At 35.0% G+C, this 19,153-nt stretch overlaps 4 protein-coding genes across 4 annotated transcripts in view; 3 read left to right on the top strand and 1 right to left on the bottom strand.

Moving 5' to 3' along the window:
* Positions 1-8,016, top strand: part of LOC116342737 (glypican-6) — a 33,286-nt gene extending 25,270 nt beyond the window's left edge. Inside the window, exons 2-7 of the mRNA XM_031770458.1 lie at positions 4,921-5,085; positions 5,238-5,472; positions 5,629-6,052; positions 6,138-6,760; positions 6,853-7,019; positions 7,092-8,016. Of these exons, the coding sequence (XP_031626318.1) occupies positions 4,921-5,085; positions 5,238-5,472; positions 5,629-6,052; positions 6,138-6,760; positions 6,853-7,019; positions 7,092-7,474 (1,997 nt within the window). The 3' untranslated portion in view covers positions 7,475-8,016. The remainder of the gene's footprint in view (positions 1-4,920; positions 5,086-5,237; positions 5,473-5,628; positions 6,053-6,137; positions 6,761-6,852; positions 7,020-7,091) is intronic.
* A 271-nt stretch (positions 8,017-8,287) lies between these two features.
* Positions 8,288-10,576, bottom strand: LOC116342738 (DNA repair protein XRCC1). The gene is made up of 6 exons (XM_031770459.1): positions 10,392-10,576; positions 10,112-10,306; positions 9,610-10,045; positions 8,776-9,509; positions 8,621-8,709; positions 8,288-8,553 (listed from the first exon to the last, which is right to left on the bottom strand). Exons 1-6 carry the CDS (start codon positions 10,440-10,442, stop codon positions 8,427-8,429), a joined length of 1,632 nt encoding a protein of 543 aa, XP_031626319.1. The 5' UTR covers positions 10,443-10,576; the 3' UTR covers positions 8,288-8,426.
* A 59-nt stretch (positions 10,577-10,635) lies between these two features.
* On the top strand, positions 10,636-11,286 carry LOC116342739 (DNA-directed RNA polymerase II subunit RPB11). The gene has a single exon (XM_031770460.1). It carries the CDS (start codon positions 10,765-10,767, stop codon positions 11,116-11,118), a length of 354 nt encoding a protein of 117 aa, XP_031626320.1. The 5' UTR covers positions 10,636-10,764; the 3' UTR covers positions 11,119-11,286.
* Positions 11,287-11,540: 254 nt separating this feature from the next.
* LOC116342933 (DNA-directed RNA polymerase I subunit RPA1) lies at positions 11,541-17,631 on the top strand. The gene is made up of 10 exons (XM_031770755.1): positions 11,541-11,889; positions 11,965-12,455; positions 12,694-12,728; positions 12,808-13,515; positions 13,579-14,557; positions 14,645-14,811; positions 14,897-15,182; positions 15,255-16,937; positions 17,020-17,130; positions 17,210-17,631. Exons 1-10 carry the CDS (start codon positions 11,733-11,735, stop codon positions 17,525-17,527), a joined length of 4,935 nt encoding a protein of 1,644 aa, XP_031626615.1. The 5' UTR covers positions 11,541-11,732; the 3' UTR covers positions 17,528-17,631.
* Positions 17,632-19,153: the final 1,522 nt, after the last annotated feature.

The following is a 19,153-nucleotide window of genomic DNA, read 5'->3' as shown; positions in this document are numbered from 1 at the left end:
AAAATGCCTCTGAGCGAATGCACACCTTGCATACGGTACATGCACATGAAAAACAGAGACAGAATGAGATAACGAGCAAAGTTCCCAAACACATCGAATGTGTTATTCATTTTTAACACTTGACGGCAGATTGATAGTTTTGTTGCTTCTTTAAAGATATCAACCGATATATTGAGAGAAATCAACACAATGGTCAACATCATTTTCACAGTGCCAAAAATAAAATAAAAATTACCCGCATTCCAAAGAATGAAATTTAACTGAGAACAATAACAAAAAAGCACCGAAATATTCGGTTTTTCGGACACTTGAGCCTAGTGTGTTATTTTTTTTTTCGACGCGTCAGCATTCATTCAAAGTAATAAACTCTTTGTACAGTTTGTTTGCACTTTTTTGTTATTGTTATCCTATTTAGACCTACATGAGTTAATGACCCAGTCAAAACGGAGAATGATCTGCATGCTTTTTTGCTCTCTCTGTCACTCACCTTCTGCTTGTCGTGTTCATTTTCCCTTTGTGTGTTTCGTTTCGTGTAATTTACACTCGGCATCATCATCATTCATCGCATGCTTGAATATATCCAAAAGGACCGCATTTATAATAAAACGTAATGAACGGCACATAATGCCAAGACCCAAGAGATATGCAGTTAAAAGCTTTTGTGTTAAAATATATGTGTATTTGTGTTTTGTTTTTTTATTCGCAACGAACCAAAGGCGCCAAGTGTCTGCAAACTCTTCACAATATATGTATAATATATCGTTTGGTTTCTATCCTCTTCTTTTCTTTTTTTTTTCGTTGGCCATCATTTGGTGCGCTTGTCTTTCTTCTTTATCCCGTTGGCTGTCGAATCGTTGCTAATACATAGTTTGGTACATATTATTGTTTTTTTTTATTCCTCCGATTTGGTCTATCCCAGATTTGTATGCAATTACTAAAAATTACAATGTATTTGAGGCTGGATCAATTCTTATGTTCACTCTCTCTCTCTCTCTCTGACTGGCACTCTCTTCGATTGCATTTACACTGACTGACTTTATCTATCGAAATGTTTGTGTGGGATGTTGAATTGAATTGCCGGTTCCTCGTAGTGTCGATGTCAATGTTGCATTGTCATAAATGCTGCTATGGGTTGTTAACGCATTGTTTGCTACATACTATATACCATATTTTGTATGTTTTTTTTTATATATATATTTGTATCATCTGAATCGTGATAAAAGCAACTAAGACAGCATTCAGAAAACATAATCCAAAAAGGATAATAGACAACTCTTGTTGGCACATTGAATCAAAGGAGATAGAAAGAGAGAGAAAGGAAGAAAAAGTTGTGAGGAAAGGTTGGGAATGAAAAAAAAAACATAACTTGGAGATTGTATAAACACAATTCTAAATGTATCGTTTTTTTCCTCTGCTTCTCATTCTGTATGTCTTTTATTTGTTTCAATCCGTCATTCAAGAACTCAAACACCATTCTCTTAATGAAAATGTGCTCCAGACGATGTTGTATTGCATTGTGGAATTTTCAGATTTTTGTTTTCTTCTTCTATGTTCACATCAATTTCTCCTCCTTTTATCTTACCTTTTGTTTGATATGTTTGCTAGAGCCACATAATATATAGTTTATCGCAACAAATATTCAAGCATTGAAAGAATTCTGGGATGGGAAAAATATGGCCGTATTTTAAAGAGCGCATCAAGCACTTTAATATGAATAAATTGGTGTATTATGGATGAAGCGATAAGCTAATGCTTGAACGTAATTACAATCGACAAAATTTACAGAGTATTATCGATGTGACCTCTGAATATCGAATCACTTCAAGCACAAGACAGACATAACAAAATATAACCAGCATTTCCAAACGAATTACGTCAGTGTTGAAACGTCATTTCGGCTTAAGAATATGTTTTATTTATGATTTTTTTTTTCGTTTCTTAAGTGATTTTAAACGAGATTTAATTAATAGCATTTCGCAAGAGTCAAGATGAATATTTCTCATATCAAATTGCTACTGCAATGCCAATAAACCCACTTAAAAGGCAATGTGCCATTCAAGTCGTCAATTGAATTTCTAATCAATTTGATTTATTTGGAAAACGAGATTTTGTGACATATTTCCATGAGTCAATTGTTCAATTAATCTTATCTAAGGCTTCACACCAATTAATTCCAACGCTATTGTTTGATTTTTATCGTTTTCAATACATGTACGAACGCGTACAATGATATAAAATGCGAACTGAATAAATAGTGAAGAATGTGATGATTCACTTTTCAAATCAAAATGCACCACGATAAACCAAACCATTTTATTGTGGATTATAATAATAATCGTCGTGTTATTTTTTTTCCTTCTCTGTTGTCTGAAATAGTTGTGAATGCGCTTGATTCACAATCGATAATATTTATTCTCTTTTTCTGCTTTTGAATGATTCAAATGTCCCCCTTTTTTCCACGCATTCAGGAATTTCAACAAATATCAAAGTTGTTCGACGTGTTCTTGATAAAATATAAAACTGATAAAAGAATATAAATTCATTTCAAAACATACACATTTATTGCCACGCACGTCACAGCCACACACACTCATATATATGGATTCAATGTGTTCAACGTTCACCTGCCTACTTATTGATAAATATACACATAGAGTGAAAGAATGACAAAAAGAAAATATATTTTATTACAGGATTTCAGCCTTTTTCACCTCTTTTACCATGCCGTTTGTGTGCGAGATGCGCGACAAACATCATTATAAATCAAAGCTGGAATTGAACGTCAATATACAAAACTTAATACCCCGTGAATCTGTGTGCAATGTGCATAGTCACAGCGTGTCAAATATAATATTACCTGTGTGGGATGCCAGAAGTGCAAATATAGTTAAATATTAAAATAAAACAAACGATACACGGGTATTCCCGTTGCATGATTGTGCGCGCACATCGGCTACCTGAAGAGTTTTTCATTTTACAGAGGAAATTGATTATAAGTGTCTGTTTGGCTGTAAAAATGTATAAAAGTCATAAAATACATCACATAAAATTCACTTCGATTGCTGCATTCACTCTTCGAAACATGAAAAACGAGAGACGAAAAGATGGGGAGAGAGAGAGATGGAAAACAAAACACTTCGGATATACTTTATGTCATTTTTATAAGGCAATATTTGCTTGCTTTTAAAAGACGATGACGACAACGACAAAGACCATAATAAATGTATTACAGATACTATAGTACATGACAAATGTTGAATTAAATTTACTTGGCTTTAAATAGAAAATCATCCAACACTGATTTTAAGCAAACAATTTCGATTGACAATTACATTATTTCTTTCCCCTGCTGCCGTCTGTACATAGATTGTATAAATTCATTGAGAGAAATGCCAGACACGCGGACGTATATCTATAAATGTTTTCACAGCTCGTCGTTTTTTTTTTTGTTTCACTTCACTTTTTCCTCCTCATCAAATGATGAACTCACGAAATTTCAACGTTAATTTATTATCCATTGACTCACATGTGCGCCGCTTTCTCGCTCTCTCGCCCTCTTGCTCTGCTTCATTTTAATCACTGAGTTCAATCATACCATCTGATTTCAATGGAATTTATTTTTAAAACAGGAGGCCAAATAAAACTAATAAACAAACGGGACCACACTTGACAACGTAATTTGAAAATCTATCAAAATTCGTGCTAACGAAAATTAATTCTAGTTTAATTTTATCTCTGGTTATTCGTTTCGGCGAAATCGCATGAATCTTACCTATTTGGACACTAATTGAGCTATTTCAATGCGAGCTGATTCATATCAATTTCGATATAATTCTTTTCAATGTGTAATATTTTTCTACACTTCAGATGCATGTGTTATCTCTGCCAGTGATCACATAAAATGGTTTTCTACATTCATACGAGCTTGTTTGAACAACGAGAATAAAACGAATGACGAACAAGAATCGATTTATGTCTGCTTATCCAAACAATCACATGTCATATCTTTCAACAATAGACTTCTACTGATATCACACGTAATATATTATGCAGTCAAAATACTTTTTGACCGTACGACGGTTTATTTAGTTGCATCAGCAATGGATAAACATTGTAGTGACTGTGATTGGGCACTAAATGGAATCCGATGCACAAACATCCATTATTTAAATGAACGAATTTTTTTTGTTCAAAAATATTGAATATTTTCATCGATGTTGAAAATGTATCGTCTCGAAAATCAACATGCAAACACGAAAATTCATCCAGATAATGTGCAAGAGATGAATGTTTGTTGTAAATGGATGCATTTTGTACATTGAGAAGAGATTGAAATGATTTTGCTTGAAAGAAGAAGAAAAACCCATGATGTTTTTTATATATGTATTCGAACCGACTATGTAAACATTTGGATTATTTGCTTTATCTGTTTACACATTCACATTCGTGTTTGGATGCAAACTTAAACCACATGCATATATATCTACATGTCTCTTCTTTGATTCGAAAATGCATGCCCATGCATAGCAATTCGAATGAAGATGAAAAATGACTTGTGAGATGGCAAATATTGTGGTTGTACATCGGCCACCGAAATAACTTGAGTCAATTTGCGTGCATTGAAATTGAATTTTCATTGTCTTTGCTTGCCAATTTGAAGCATTTGTATTGAATTTGAAGCACTTTTCGAATATTGCACTTGCAATGGAATTGAGCCAAAGATTTATAATTAAACCGGGATTTATATACATGTCGGATCTATTATTATCCGGATATATTGATTTTTTGTATTTGTACATATATACGCCTTTTTCATGTCATTGCGCACGAAATAGCATTTTATTTTCGTAGTTCTCTCTGTAATAAGTCTATTTTTAAGCGATGCTAATGTTTATTTTTTTGCAATTCCTTTCATTTTAGATGCTCGTTTAGTTTATTGTGATTCGCCCGCATCTGGAACATGTTGTTCGAAAAACATGGAACTTCGATTGGCCAGCAGCTCACGTACAACGCTCGAACGAAATACCAAAGAATTGATTGGAAAATTAGCATCGGTGTTGTCGGCACGAGCCAGCCGTTTCAATGGTACGTATTTCACACGATTGCACATCAAATATTTAATTCATTGAGGTTTTGAATTCAATCAAATTACCAAAATAGATTTTCAAATCAACAAACAACTAATCGAAATATTCTTTTTTTCGCTCTCTCTCTCTGTTCCTCTCTTTTGTTTTCAGAATTCTTTAAAAATTTACTATCTCAATCAAAATCGGAATTCCACGAAATGTTTAAGCGAACTTATGGCGTGATTTATGAACAAAATTCGTACGTGTTCTCCGAGTTATTCAACGACTTGGAAAAGTATTATGTTCGTGGAAAAGTTGATTTAACCGAAGCGCTGGATACATTTTTCAACATTTTGTACCAAAAAATGTTCACCGTTTTGAATTCACAATACAAATTCGATGACAAGTGAGTATAGTCAGTGTGCAAGATAGTGCCACAAATATGAATTATTTATGAGCTGTGCTCTGTGTTGAACGATATTTTAATGGATTTTTGTTTTCTTCTATTTGTTTTTTTTTTTTTGCTCCTTTCTTTCGTGCTTTGTTTATTGCCTTCAATTAGATACTTGGGTTGTGTGAGCGAACACATGAAACAACTGAAGCCATTCGGCGACGTTCCCGAGAAATTGACAGGACAAATAAAACGATCGTTTGTGGCGACACGAACATTTGAACAGGCTTTAACGTCAGCAGCTGAAGTAGCTAGAAATATGGCAAATGTACGACCTGGGTCGGAATGCACAAGTGCTCTAACAAAAATGCAACAATGCGGTGCATGCCGTGGCTTTGTTGAAAAACCATGCTCAAATTATTGTGTAAATGTTATGCGCGGATGTTTAAATCATTTCATTGAATTGGACGCCGAATGGGATAATTTTGTACAATCAATGGACAAAATAACGGAACGTTTATTGGGACCATTTAACATTGTTATGGTTGTTGAACCAATCAATATAAAAATTTCCGAAGCTATCATGAACTTCCAGGTAAATAGTTGATACTCATTTTGCTTATTATGAACAAAATCAATATGTTTGAATTTATTTTGAATGGGAATGATTTTAATTACAGGAAACCGGCCAAGACATATCAGCACAAATCTTCAACGGATGTGGTAAACCTCAATTGAATCCCGTTAAACAACGTAAACGTCGTGCATTCAGACCTAGCCCAAAATTGATTGTTGCTGAACCAAAGAAATACTTTGATGACATCAGTCGGGAAGATAAACTATTCTCGTTTGAAGATGCTGAACCGGCACCACCTTTGTTTAATGCCATGGATATGATTTCATATGAATCATCAAACGATGTTTCTGGAAACAATTTGAATCGTAAAAAGCGTCAAGCTGCGCCCACAACCGAACGGGCAAATAATCGTGATTTGGTCTTCGAGCCACTTCAATTTGATGGCGAATCTGATGAGGAAGGGCCGAGCTCATCGAATAAAGGACGCAGAAAGAATAAGAATGGCAATCGAAATGGCGGAAATGTGTCTTCAAAAGATCGCAACGATGATGATACAGAAGATAACAAAGAACCACCGCTTGATAAACTTGTCAAAGACATTCGAACAAAAGTCAAGGATTCAAAGAAATTCTGGTCAAATTTACCGTATCAAATTTGTAACAATGATGAAATTGCCGCATCACCAAGCAACGACATGAACTGTTGGAATGGAAAAGGAATTGACAGGTAATTACATTGAGACTGTTCAGTTTGGATTTTAACAACGATTAATATAAGTTGAAAAAAACAATAATTCAAAATTGTTTACGTTTTTATAGATATCCACATATGATTGCAAATGATCTGACATCAAATCCAGAATTTCCATCACAAATAAACATCAGACGCACAGCAACATTCGAAGCACAATTATTTACATTGAAAAATTCCATCACCCAATTGCGGAACGCATACAACGGCCACGATGTTGAATGGGCCGATAATGGTATGTATTGCATGTTTTTTTTTTGTTGAGTTTCACACATTTTAAATTCAAATTGTTCATTCGCATTTACAGAGGAACCATACTATGGTAGCGGTTCGGGATCGGGCGATGGTGATATCGAAGAGGAAGGCTCTGGTATTGGTCCAATTGATTACACACCGAATGTCAAAGAAGAAGGACCATCAACCACACACCCTGTTGATCCAATCAGCGGTAATGGTGGTAGCAGTGGCACCGGCATCGCCACCGACAAAAGTGATAAAGAAATTAATAAGTCCGTTGACAAAAGCGAAAGCAATAATAATAAAATCGATAGTAATAGTATTAATGATAAGAGTTCAGGCAGCAGCGCTGTCGGCACAACCTCGCAAATGTCTCTCAAACGTGCCCTATTTACATATTTTTTGCCAATTTATCTAGCATGGTTTGGTGGTTTATTTTCCGAACTGCTGTGATCAACTTATAATTTCTTTTTAATTATTTTAATTAATTATAAAAATTTAATTTAAAGTGTATTTAAAAAAAAAATCGAACAAAAAAAAAGATGAAACAACAAATCGAAAAGAATGAAAGAGATTTCAAGATGAAATGGCAAACAAATGAGCGATTAGTAAATAATGAAATGCATGAAAGTGAAATAGAATTTATAATTATATGAATATACTTACCATGTATGTGTATACGGTGAAATTAAGTGGACAAAATTTGAGAGAGCGAGAGAGTAACTAATTGAATACAAGCTAGTTAAGGATTGAACATATTAAGCAAATATTTTTCACAAGAAATTAAAACGCAACTTTAAGCAACATAAAACAAAATAAAATTTAAAATTCGACCTTTTTGAAGGAAATCAATTTTCGACGACGTAGCAGCAAACAATAGAAAAAAATCGCAAAAACGTAACAGGTCATTTAGTCGTACAGAATATTCGTTGTATTAGGATTTTGAATACGTTTTTTGTTTCCTTTTTTGAAGGAGGTTAGACAGAACAACAATACAAAAACAAAAGGACATTAATTAGCCATACGCAAAAAAATACATAATTTACATTGTAAATATTACGATTAACATATTATTATAAATTATATCTAACTTTATTCGTATGAGCTGTAAATTACAAAAAAACACAACTTTTTTTCGTTTTGAGTGAAGATTTTCTTTCTTTTCATTGTCACTTTTATAACTCAAACGCTCAAGAGAAAAAGAAAGTCAAATCAATGAACATTTTAATTTGTATTGAGTCGGTCTGAATAAAATATGATACGAAACTTTGTGACAAATAATACTAAAAAACAGTATGGGATTTTATTTAACCCTTTCTTATAAAGCATGTTTATGATTATGATTCGTTCAAGAAAAATCACATTTTCTATATGAATAAAAAATAAAAATAAAAACATCGAGTACTCAGAGTTGATAATCTTGCCATGGCAACTTCTTCTTCTGTGCGTAACAGTCATCGATCCAATCTTTGTTCACAATGATACCCGACCCTTTCACTTGTTTGTATTTTGGCGTATTTTTGAATGCACATCTGTTGCGAAAATACAAAATATTGTTTTAATTTTCAAACTCAAGATAATGATGGAGAAAAATCTTACATTAAATGTGTACACGATTTATTCCAATCAGGTTGATATTTCGCTCCCATTTCGACACCTTTTTCTCGCATCTCACCACGGTGTGGATTCTATAGCGCAAAAATCGCGAATTGTTTAACGAAAAATATACAAATGCAATCAAATGGTTATTTTACCTGAATGCCACTGATGACGAATACCACGCCACGTAAAAGTCCACCCGTTTCATCATCGGATTCAGAGTTTCGGCTACGTTTACTAGCACTTGTATCATTTGATGTTGACGGTCGCTTCTTTTTCAATGCCCAAGGTGGTGGAGATTTTGAACTTGATGCCTGTGGGTTTACCGGTGTCAATTTTGCGGGCGATTCTTTTTTTTCACTTCCTTCTTCGTCGTCGGTTTTGTCGGCAGTAATATCAAACTTTTCCGGTGATTTTTGCTTCACTACAAGCACATCATCGTCGTCGTCATCATCTTCGATGTTATATTCATCTTTTGCAGCAACGTGTGTGCTACTTGTCTTCGATGAATGCGATGCCTTGTCTTCCATATCTGTTTGCAAAAATGTTTTGAACTTGTCGGCCGATTGTTCCATTTTCTTTTTGCTTTTATCATCGCGTAAAATGTCTTTTTTGCCTTTCTTGTTCTCCTCTTTCTTGCGCTCGCGTTCAATTCGTTCTTTGTCATCGTTGATGAGTTTTTCGAATTTAGGCTTTGATGTGTTCTCATCTTCATCATCATACATAATCGCTGGACGATTTCGATTAATACGCTCTCTTTTCGCACCTGTTTCACCCAAATCAATTGAACGCTTTGCTTTTCCCGTTGGTGTTTCGATTTTGTGATTGATTTTCGTACATTGTTCCAATTTTGAATTTGATGACGATGCATCTCTTATCGCTGCTGCCGCTGTGCATAAATAATATGGAATATTGTATACCATTGTTTGCAATACTCAACCAAGAGTTGGTTTGTGTAAATATAATGACTTGTATTTTGATAAACTTACCGCTTTGTTTGCCGTTGTTTATGTCTTTGGCCGGTGAATTTTTTTCTTCCTTCCATTTTGAAAACAATGAACTCGCTTCCTTATCTGATGAATCGGATGAGTCATCTCGCATCGTGAATTGTGCGAAAACGCTTGTTTTTGGCAAGTTTAAAGTTTCGTCACAATTCTTCTTCTTCTTTGGACTTGCTGTTTCCGTTGTATTGCCCATTGATGCACATTCTGATGAAGTTGCGTCTGGTGTATGGATCACAATAAACGATAATCCGAATTGAACTTGTTTGTTGAAAGGTTGTTGGCAATTAAATTTCACGAATTCCCATGTTTCGTTGACAACATCCTGCTCGAGAGCGTCTTTTCCAAAACAACGAACGCGATTAGGATTTTCAGATGCACGACTATCCGTTACGGACATAAGCGATGATGACATCAAAATTGTCTAAACAAAATTAAATTGATTACTTCGATAATATGAAATCGGTTTTCATTTGATTATTGTATTGACCTTGTATTTGTCATACGACCAACCCACTCTACCTACTGACACATCAAAGATAGCTGTATGTTCGTTGCCAACATCAATGCCACTGATTTTTGTCGGTTTCTCCAATTGTAGAACAACAAACGCCTTTTCACATCCAATCTCTTCACATTTCCATTTTTTCTTTTGACTATTCACCAGATTTGTGGCCGGATAATTCTAACCCACACACGAAAAAAAAAACAGTTTCATCATTCAAATTTATGATAGTTTTTTCATGTAAAAAAAATTAAAAGTATTTTACCTTATCTTCGCTACTGCAAAGTGCAACACTTTTGATTTTTGCGTCCGGCATCTTGATCAAAACAATCAATTCGCGAATTTCTTTAAGTAAACTTCCACATTTGTTTATTCTCTGCTCGAATTTTGAATGCGGCCTGAATTCAACAATGTTGAAATAGCGTGTAAGTTGTTTGACAATGACGTTCTAAATCTCGGCGCGTAAATTATATGTCAGCGACACCAAACGACCTTCATTCAAACTATATTGACAAGTTATTTCGCGTCAGTGTACACAACGAGTTTTGGTCGCACGCAATAAACATATCCGAACGAAATTCCGAAAATTTGAACGTATTTTTGTGTAAAAAAGTGAATATTCACGTGAAAATCGCAAAATGAATGCGCCACCAACCTTTGAATCGTTTTTATTGCATGAGGGAGAGAAGAAAATCGTCAAGGAGCTCGATACAAAAGTACCAAATGCCGCAATTTTCACCGTAAACAAAGAGGACCACACATTGGGCAACATGATTCGCAATCAATTGTTGAAAGATCCACATGTTTTGTTTGCCGGCTACAAAAACCCGCATCCATTGGAACATAAATTTGTGCTTCGCATCCAGACAACGTCCGATTACTCACCACAAGAAGCTTTCATGAATGCCATTACCGATATCATTTCCGAACTGTCGCTGTTCGAAGAACGTTTCAAGGAAGCACTCAAAGAGAAGAAGGAAGGAGGCGACTAAATTTGATCAACGCTTTCTTTTACAAAAAAAATGTCCATTGGATAAGCCAACATCTCTTAAACAAACATAAAATGCAGATGCTATATGGTGTATTAACAATAGATATAAGAATAAGAATAAAAAGTAAAAAATCAATATTTTCAGTTCCAAAATAAACATTAATAAATCCATCAATGATTTTTATACATAAAAAGGTTTTTTAATCAACACGAGGTTAGTTCACCTCAAAAGGCCTTAAATTATATTTGGAAAAATGCATTTGTTTTCAGTTGGAGCAATAAACATAAGCGGCAATATGGAGAAATTCTTTGGTTAGGAAAAACACTCGAAGTTTATAGCAGTTTTTGACATTCAAGCACTTTTGAGGTAAAATGTGACAGTGATGTCTGTCAAATGAAATCGCACATTGTATTTGATTTTTGGGAACACACCGGTTGTGTGCTCTGAACACATGTCAAACGAATTTAAAAAAAAAAAAACAATAAATAAAAATTAGAGTTCTGCATAAGTACTTTTCAATCGCGTGAACAATTTCAATTTGATGAATTTTTGTAGAAAAAAGTGTAAAAAATCATTTATTTATCGTCGAAAATAGAAGGAACTTAACCTCAACCATGAAGAAACTGCATCATTTGGAGGCGAACAATTTGCGATTTTCGGTATTTAGTCCGAATAACATTCGTGCGTTGAGCGTGGCCAAGATAGTTACACCGTTGCTCTTTGATCCATTGGGTCATGCATTGCCGGGTGGTTTATATGATTCAAAAATGGGTAAGATGACATTCACATAAACTTGAACATGTGAACTCTTATCAATAAAACACATATCATATTTGCATTGTTCAGGTCCATTTTCCATCAACTCGGATCCGTGCAGTACGTGTTACAAAACGCTAGACTGTAATGGCCATATGGGTCACATCGAATTGTCAATGCTTGTGTATAATCCAATTTTCATAAAAAGTGTCTACGACATTTTACGAATTACATGCTTCAGCTGCTTTCAAATGCAAATCTCCGAAAGAGTTATGGAAATTTTGGTATTGCAATTAAAATTACTAGACGCCGGCTATATAACCGAAGCTCAAGACATTGAAATTTACAAATCGGAAACGGTGAGTGAATATTCAAAACCAGCACGAGACTCAAAATTAGAAGAAATGAAACGTTTATTGGATTTCGGTTTACAATCATGCGATGTTGTTGAGAATACAAAAAATTCGGAATCATTACGAGCATCAATTGTTAGCAGTTCCATCAAAAGTAATCCAAATAAACGATGCATACACTGTAAAGAGGCATTGAAAAAAGTGAAATATTCATTCAAAAAGCTAATGGTAACCGCTTTATTTTATTTATTGTTTTACGATTATTTTTCGATTAGTTTCGATTATCGTCATTCACATTCATACATTAATTGTAATATATGTATTACGTATGAGATTGTCAAATGAAGGTGATAGAAATTGAATCTATGTGTAATAAAAAGAGTGTGTGTGTGTGTGTGGATGAGTGAGTGAGATACTTATCGATTATTTTAAATTTTATTCTTTTCTTTTGTGATTCTCCCCTTAGGTAACCGCTTCAAAATCAGAAATGAGCTCGGACTTGTAAGTGAATTGTTGTGATATCAAACTACCGAAAATGAATTTTAAATTGATTTTTTATTTTATTTTTGTTTTCCATTAGGAATGACAGTTACGGCCGTTCAAAAACAGTGAACAAAGCATTGTTGGCCGATGAATGCCGTGAATACTTGCGCAAAGTGTACGATTTACACGAGGAAATGTTGAAATTACTGTTTCCAGTTTTAATGCATGCACCGGAAGATGTTGAAATTGCAACGGATATTTTCTTCATGGATGTAATTCCAGTTCCATCGCCAATTGTTCGACCAGCAAATAAATTTCAAAATGAGATCCGTGAACATCCACAAACGACCATTTTAAAGAACATTGTCGAATCGAACAGTCTATTGAAAACCATTTGTGCAAAGATAAATGGAAAAGTGGCCGAGGCTCAAGCGAACGAAACGCAAGCATTGTATGATAGCGCCACTGGTGATACATCGTACGAAAAAATGTACCATGCATGGCAAAAATTACAAACATGCGTCGATCAAACATGGGACAGTGCACTCGGACAAAACACGCACGGCGTTCAAGGTTTGAAACAAGTTCTTGAAAAGAAAACAGGAATCATTCGATTGCATATGATGGGAAAACGTGTCAATTATGCAGCGCGTACGGTTATCACGCCAGATCCATTCATTAATGTCGATGAAATCGGTTTGCCCGAGGTGTTTGCACGAAAATTATCCTATCCAGTGCCTGTCACTTCATGGAATGTGGCTGAACTACGAAAAATGGTTACTAATGGGCCAAATGTTCATCCGGGGTGAGTATACAATTTTTCTATGAAAAAATGTGCATAAAGAATTAAAAACGATTTTTTTTGCAGTGCTAATTTCGTTGAAGATGAACAAGGTCGAATTCAAATCGTATCTGGAGTCGATGCGGCCAAACGTGAATCGCTCGCCAAAATGTTGTTGACACCAACAGAAAAAGGTGTTAAAATTGTTCACCGTCATTTGTTGAACAACGACGTAATGCTGTTGAATCGTCAGCCAACGTTGCACAAAAACAGTATAATGGCACACAAAGTGCGCATTCTGAAAGGAGAAAAAACGTTCCGTCTTCATTATTCGAATTGTAAATCGTATAACGCTGATTTTGATGGTGATGAAATGAATGCTCATGTGCCACAAAATGAATTGGGCCGTAGTGAAGCCTATAATTTGATAAATGTGCCAAATCAATATTTAGTAGCAAAGGATGGTACACCGTTGGGTGGTTTGATTCAAGATCATGTTATTTCTGGTGTGAAAATGTCGATGAGAGGACGATTCTTCAATAGAGAAGACTATCAGCAATTGGTGTTTGTCGCATTGGCACACATTTCAAAAGACATCAAATTTTTGCCGCCAACAATCATAAAACCCATTAGACTGTGGTCGGGCAAACAAATTTTATCAACTATTTTAATGAATATCATACCGGTCGGACAGCATAAAATCAATTTAAAATCGACCGCCAAAACGAGTGTAAAATCTTGGCAAACGCAAGAAGAACGCCTATGGTTAGCCGGAGGTACACCGTTGACCGAAAATAATATGACTGAGAGTGAAGTTATCATTCGGGGAGGTGAATTGTGTGTCGGTGTTTTGGATAAAACTCATTACGGCGCTACACCTTATGGTTTAATTCACTGCATGTACGAATTGTACGGCGGAGAGTGTTCAACGCAATTACTTTCATCATTTTCAAAGGTCTTTACCATCAACCTGCAGCGAGAAGGTTTCACGCTCGGTGTTCATGATATTTTGGTGTTGCCACATGCCGACAAGAATAGACGAAAAATTATCAAGAAAACTCGAAAGGTAGTATTTACACATTTAGTATTTAAAAGTACTGATAGTATACCAAGAAAGTGGATTGAAATGTATATATTTTTCTGTAAATTTCAGCTTGGACCAAAAGCTGTAGCAACTGCCTTAGAATTGCCGTTAGATACACCATTTGAAATTTTGGCCGAAAAAATGTCTGAAGCGATTAATCGTGATCCGAAATTTAGAACACTCTTGGATCGTGCCTATAAATCTGCATTGGATAGTTATACAAATCGGATTAATAAGTAAGTCGCTTGCCTCTTCTGACATGCAAATCCAACTGATAATTATGTTTCTAAAAAACTGTTTTTCTCTTGAAAATTATCATAGAATTTGTCTTCCCGCTGGTTTACTGTGTAAGTTCCCAGAAAATAATTTACAATTGATGGTTGGTTCCGGCGCCAAAGGATCAACGGTGAATACAATGCAAATTTCATGTTTGCTCGGCCAAATTGAATTGGAAGGCAAACGGCCGCCAATGATGATATCAGGGCGTACGTTACCATGTTTCCCGACATTTGAAATGTGCCCAAAAGCAGGTGGCTTCATTGATGGCCGATTTATGACTGGCATTCAACCGCAAGATTTCTTCTTCCATTGTATGGCTGGTCGTGAAGTAAGTTACTATTCTTCATAATGTGGCTTCTAAATCATTTTACTAATCATATAAACCATTTGATTTCATCAGGGTTTAATTGATACAGCTGTAAAAACAAGTCGTTCTGGTTATTTGCAACGTTGTCTGATCAAACATTTGGAAGGATTGAATGTGCACTATGATATGACAGTTCGTGATAGTGATAGTTCAGTGGTTCAATTTATGTACGGTGAAGATGGTATGGATGTTTCGAAATCGCAATTTTTGAAAACCAAGCAATTTCCATTCTTGTTTGACAACGTTAAAAGTATAATTCCAAATAAAGAATTCTTGGACGAATTAAAAGATTTCGAAAATTACGACAGTGTTATAAAACACAAGAAAAAGGTTCGATCATGGATGAAAAAGCACGCAAATGATGATAAACGACGTGAGACCAGTTTCCAGAGATTCTCCCGTGAAATCGTGTCGGACATCACAATGAAAGATCCGAATGCAATAAACGAGAAGACACATCGTCGAAATCTTGACGACCAAATTGTAAAACTTTGGAGTGAAGCAGACGATGAGCAAAAAGCAAAATATTCGAAGAAATGTGTACCGCGTCCCGATCCTGTCTCAAGTAAATACCAACCAGATTGTAATTTCGGCTCTCTACCCGAACACGTGGAAAACTTAATGGTCGGCTACATGAAGAATTTGAACATTGACAAAGAATCATTTGAAAATGTAATTGCGGTAAAAACGATGAAATCACTAGTGGCACCCGGTGAACCAGTTGGTCTGTTGGCCGCACAATCAATCGGTGAACCATCAACCCAGATGACATTGAACACTTTTCACTTTGCTGGTAGAGGTGAAATGAACGTGACGCTGGGTATTCCACGTCTCAGAGAAATTTTAATGTTTGCTACGGAAAATATAAAAACACCGTCGCTCGATATACCATTTAAAAAGCATAAAAATATGGATCAAAGTGCTGAAACACTGCGCAAGAAAATGGCCAGAGTTACTGTGGCCGATGTTTTGGAATCGATAAATGTTCAATCACATCTTGTTCTACGTCCATATCGAGCTCGAGAATGTTGTGTTCGTTTTAATTTCTTGCAAGCGGACGCTTATCAACAAGATTTTGTCATTCGACCAAAGAAAATTCTTCGACACATGCGTGAACAGTTCTTTAGGCTAATGTTCAAGGCCTTTGCAAAGGCGGCGAGTGAAAAATATTCATCGGTTGATATTGGTGCCGAAGAGAAGAAAAAGAAAATAGCTGAACAGTGCGAAGATCGTGAAATCGATGAACGAGAACCAGAAAAAGATACGACTAGAGCTGGTGGTAATGATAGTTCTGACGATGAAGCCATTGGCGACGAGGATGATGCTACAGCTGTTAAACTTAAGAGTAAAGCTATGGACGAATGTGATTATGATGAAGCGGCCATTGAAGAAGGTGAAAAAATTGCATCCGATAATGAATCTGATGTTGAAATGATGGAACCAGAAAATATCGCGGATGTGGATGAAGACGAAGTGGAAAAACTTGGAAACGAAGCAAGCGAATATAATACGAGATATCGCGTTGATAAGCATACACATTTATGGTGTGAAATCACTTTCCAACTGAATATGACACACAAAAATGTCGATCTTTCTATCGTTTTGAAAGATATTGCACACAAGTCAGTTATAGCCGAAGTGCCACATATCAAACGAGCAATCACGTACAATAAGAATGAGGACATTTTCCTGAAAACTGATGGTATTAACATTACGGTAAGGGTATCATTTTTCTTAGCATTTAACTTTTATTGGAATAAAATGTTGAAAATTAATGATTGGTTTTGTATTTAAATAGGAAATGTTCAAACACCGAGAGGTACTCGACTTGGATCGACTTTATACGAATCAAATCCATGCTATGGCTCAAACATATGGTATCGAAGCCGCTGCTAGAGTTGTTGTTAAGGTGTGCACCTAAATTTCTTTACCGAGTTGAATGCATTATTTCAATTGTTTGTTTCTTTTTTTTTTTGTCATTATTATAGGAAGTACAACAAGTGTTCCAGGTTTATGGTATTACAGTCGATCCCCGGCATTTATTACTCATCGCTGATTATATGACTTTTGATGGAACATTCAAACCGCTCAGTAGATCAGGCATCGAATCGTCAGCATCGCCGCTGCAACAAATGTCCTTCGAATCTACGCTTAAGTTCTTGAAATCGGCCATCGTTAAGAGTCAGTTAGATAGTTTAAATTCACCATCAAGTCGATTGATGATTGGTCAACCATGTAAAAGTGGTACTGGTGCTTTTACATGTATGACAAACAATACTTTGCTATTTAAAAATCTTTTGAAATAAATTTATTTAGATACAGACATTGGGTATGCCAATAAATTTGGTAATAATTGTTAAGAAATATGTAAATTTGAATAAAACGAAATAAAATATTTTATAAAAATGGAAACAAACGAAAAAAAGGGTTCAAATTATATGTTAACCCGATATTTCTGCCAAAATGGATACATAGTTGCTATTGGAAGCAAAAACTGGAAATATAAAACGTTCATTGGATAGGTAATTCACTGCGTATATTTTAATTTACATAAGATGTTATATATTGGCCGCTTCTGTTTACAGACACATCCGTAAAAAAGCATGTAAATCAATTTGTTTTCAGATTCCCATACAAATTCTTAGGAAAAACCGAATTTTCAAGGAAAGTAATTTTCCGGGACGAATTTTCCAAAAAGAAAAATAATTTTGTTGTTGTTTTGTGGATTGGGGATCAGTAGTCCGAAAATTAAATTTCAAGTTGATAGCTGATGCCTTGCTTGAGTTATGTGTGTCACAAGCAATCCGAAAACGATTCGAAGGCACACAAGAGACAAACCCAACAAATTATTTTAGTATTGCTATTAAAAAATTAATTTGTAAGGTTTCCTTATGAAATCGCAATATTTTAACAGTAAACCTAAAAAAACGTCAAAGCCAACATCACTGTTTTGAAACAAAACATGTTTTATTATTTAAAGGTTTCTTAAACATATTATAAGGAAACCTTAATTAAAGACCTAAAGAAATAAAATGTATGGAATAAATGATTGTTTAAATAAAAGTCTTTTTCTGATACGTTGCCATCGAAAACATGAATTTTCAAAAATCGATTGACATTGAATTGAAATAAATCCTTTCGTTGCAACGGTAAGATATGCGGTAATTATTTGAATATTATACGGCGTACAAAGAACATATAGAACGCTTGCTATTTTCAAATTTAGCTTTTAACGCCACATTTCCTCGGTACAGATTTACCGGCATTAAAATTGTAATGTTATTAACCATTACATTAACTTTTCTTGCCTGTATTAGATATTACCAGATATTACTGTGATGCTAAAAATCTAACATTACAATTGAATGGCTGAGAAAAATCATGGCTCAAATACTATGCACATAGAAGATAGAAACTTGAGTAATGCTTTGCGTACAACGAATCGAAAAATTTGAACACGCAAGAGTGAAAGAATTCAAAAATCCACATGCTCTATCCTTTTTTCGCGGAGTGCCGTTTTTTTTTGTCTATTCAAGTCAATATTTTCGTTTAGTTGTTGTGTGTCATTTTAACGTTCAGCTTCGGCTTATATGCAATATTTAGCCTCCAAATTAACTGTTTTTAGTGTATTTCATGATTTGGCGACGAACAGAGGCCATACGCTTTGATTTGGAAACATTTCTTTTAGTCATTCAAAATATGTCGAGTTGAAAACATGTCTTAATACCGACCCATTTTTCTACCTTCAAATAATTTCAGATCACTGTAAAACCACTTCCACGCTAGAGGACATAAACGATTTGAACCGTCAATGTGAACTAGATCAAGTATAGAACTTTACATAGGATCATATACGATGAATATGGATTACACAGTCTGTTTCAAAATACCGTCACCAATGTCGACACCATTTGACTTCAAAATTTTGACAG

This window comes from Contarinia nasturtii, unplaced genomic scaffold, assembly GCF_009176525.2.
Source record: "Contarinia nasturtii isolate CC-2019 unplaced genomic scaffold, AAFC_CNas_1.1 Cnas_scaffold_928, whole genome shotgun sequence".
Classification (NCBI taxonomy): Eukaryota; Metazoa; Arthropoda; class Insecta; order Diptera; family Cecidomyiidae; genus Contarinia; species Contarinia nasturtii.
The sequence above is the reverse complement of the archived record's forward strand: the minus strand, read 5'-3'. Positions and strand labels throughout refer to the sequence as shown.

Bases quoted from the DNA above. Each gene is read 5' to 3' on its own strand.
- LOC116342739 (XM_031770460.1), top strand. From the start codon at position 10,765: ATGAATGCGCCACCAACCTTTGAATCGTTTTTATTGCATGAGGGAGAG.
- LOC116342933 (XM_031770755.1), top strand. From the start codon at position 11,733: ATGAAGAAACTGCATCATTTGGAGGCGAACAATTTGCGATTTTCGGTA. The intron at 14,558-14,644 runs GTAGTATTTACA...TGTAAATTTCAG, and splicing joins TTATCAAGAAAACTCGAAAG to CTTGGACCAAAAGCTGTAGC. The intron at 14,812-14,896 runs GTAAGTCGCTTG...AAATTATCATAG, and splicing joins TATACAAATCGGATTAATAA to AATTTGTCTTCCCGCTGGTT.
- LOC116342738 (XM_031770459.1), bottom strand. From the start codon at position 10,442: ATGCCGGACGCAAAAATCAAAAGTGTTGCACTTTGCAGTAGCGAAGAT. The intron at 10,307-10,391 runs GTAAAATACTTT...TGTGTGGGTTAG, and splicing joins TTTGCAGTAGCGAAGATAAG to AATTATCCGGCCACAAATCT. The intron at 9,510-9,609 runs GTAAGTTTATCA...ATTTATGCACAG, and splicing joins AAACAACGGCAAACAAAGCG to CGGCAGCAGCGATAAGAGAT.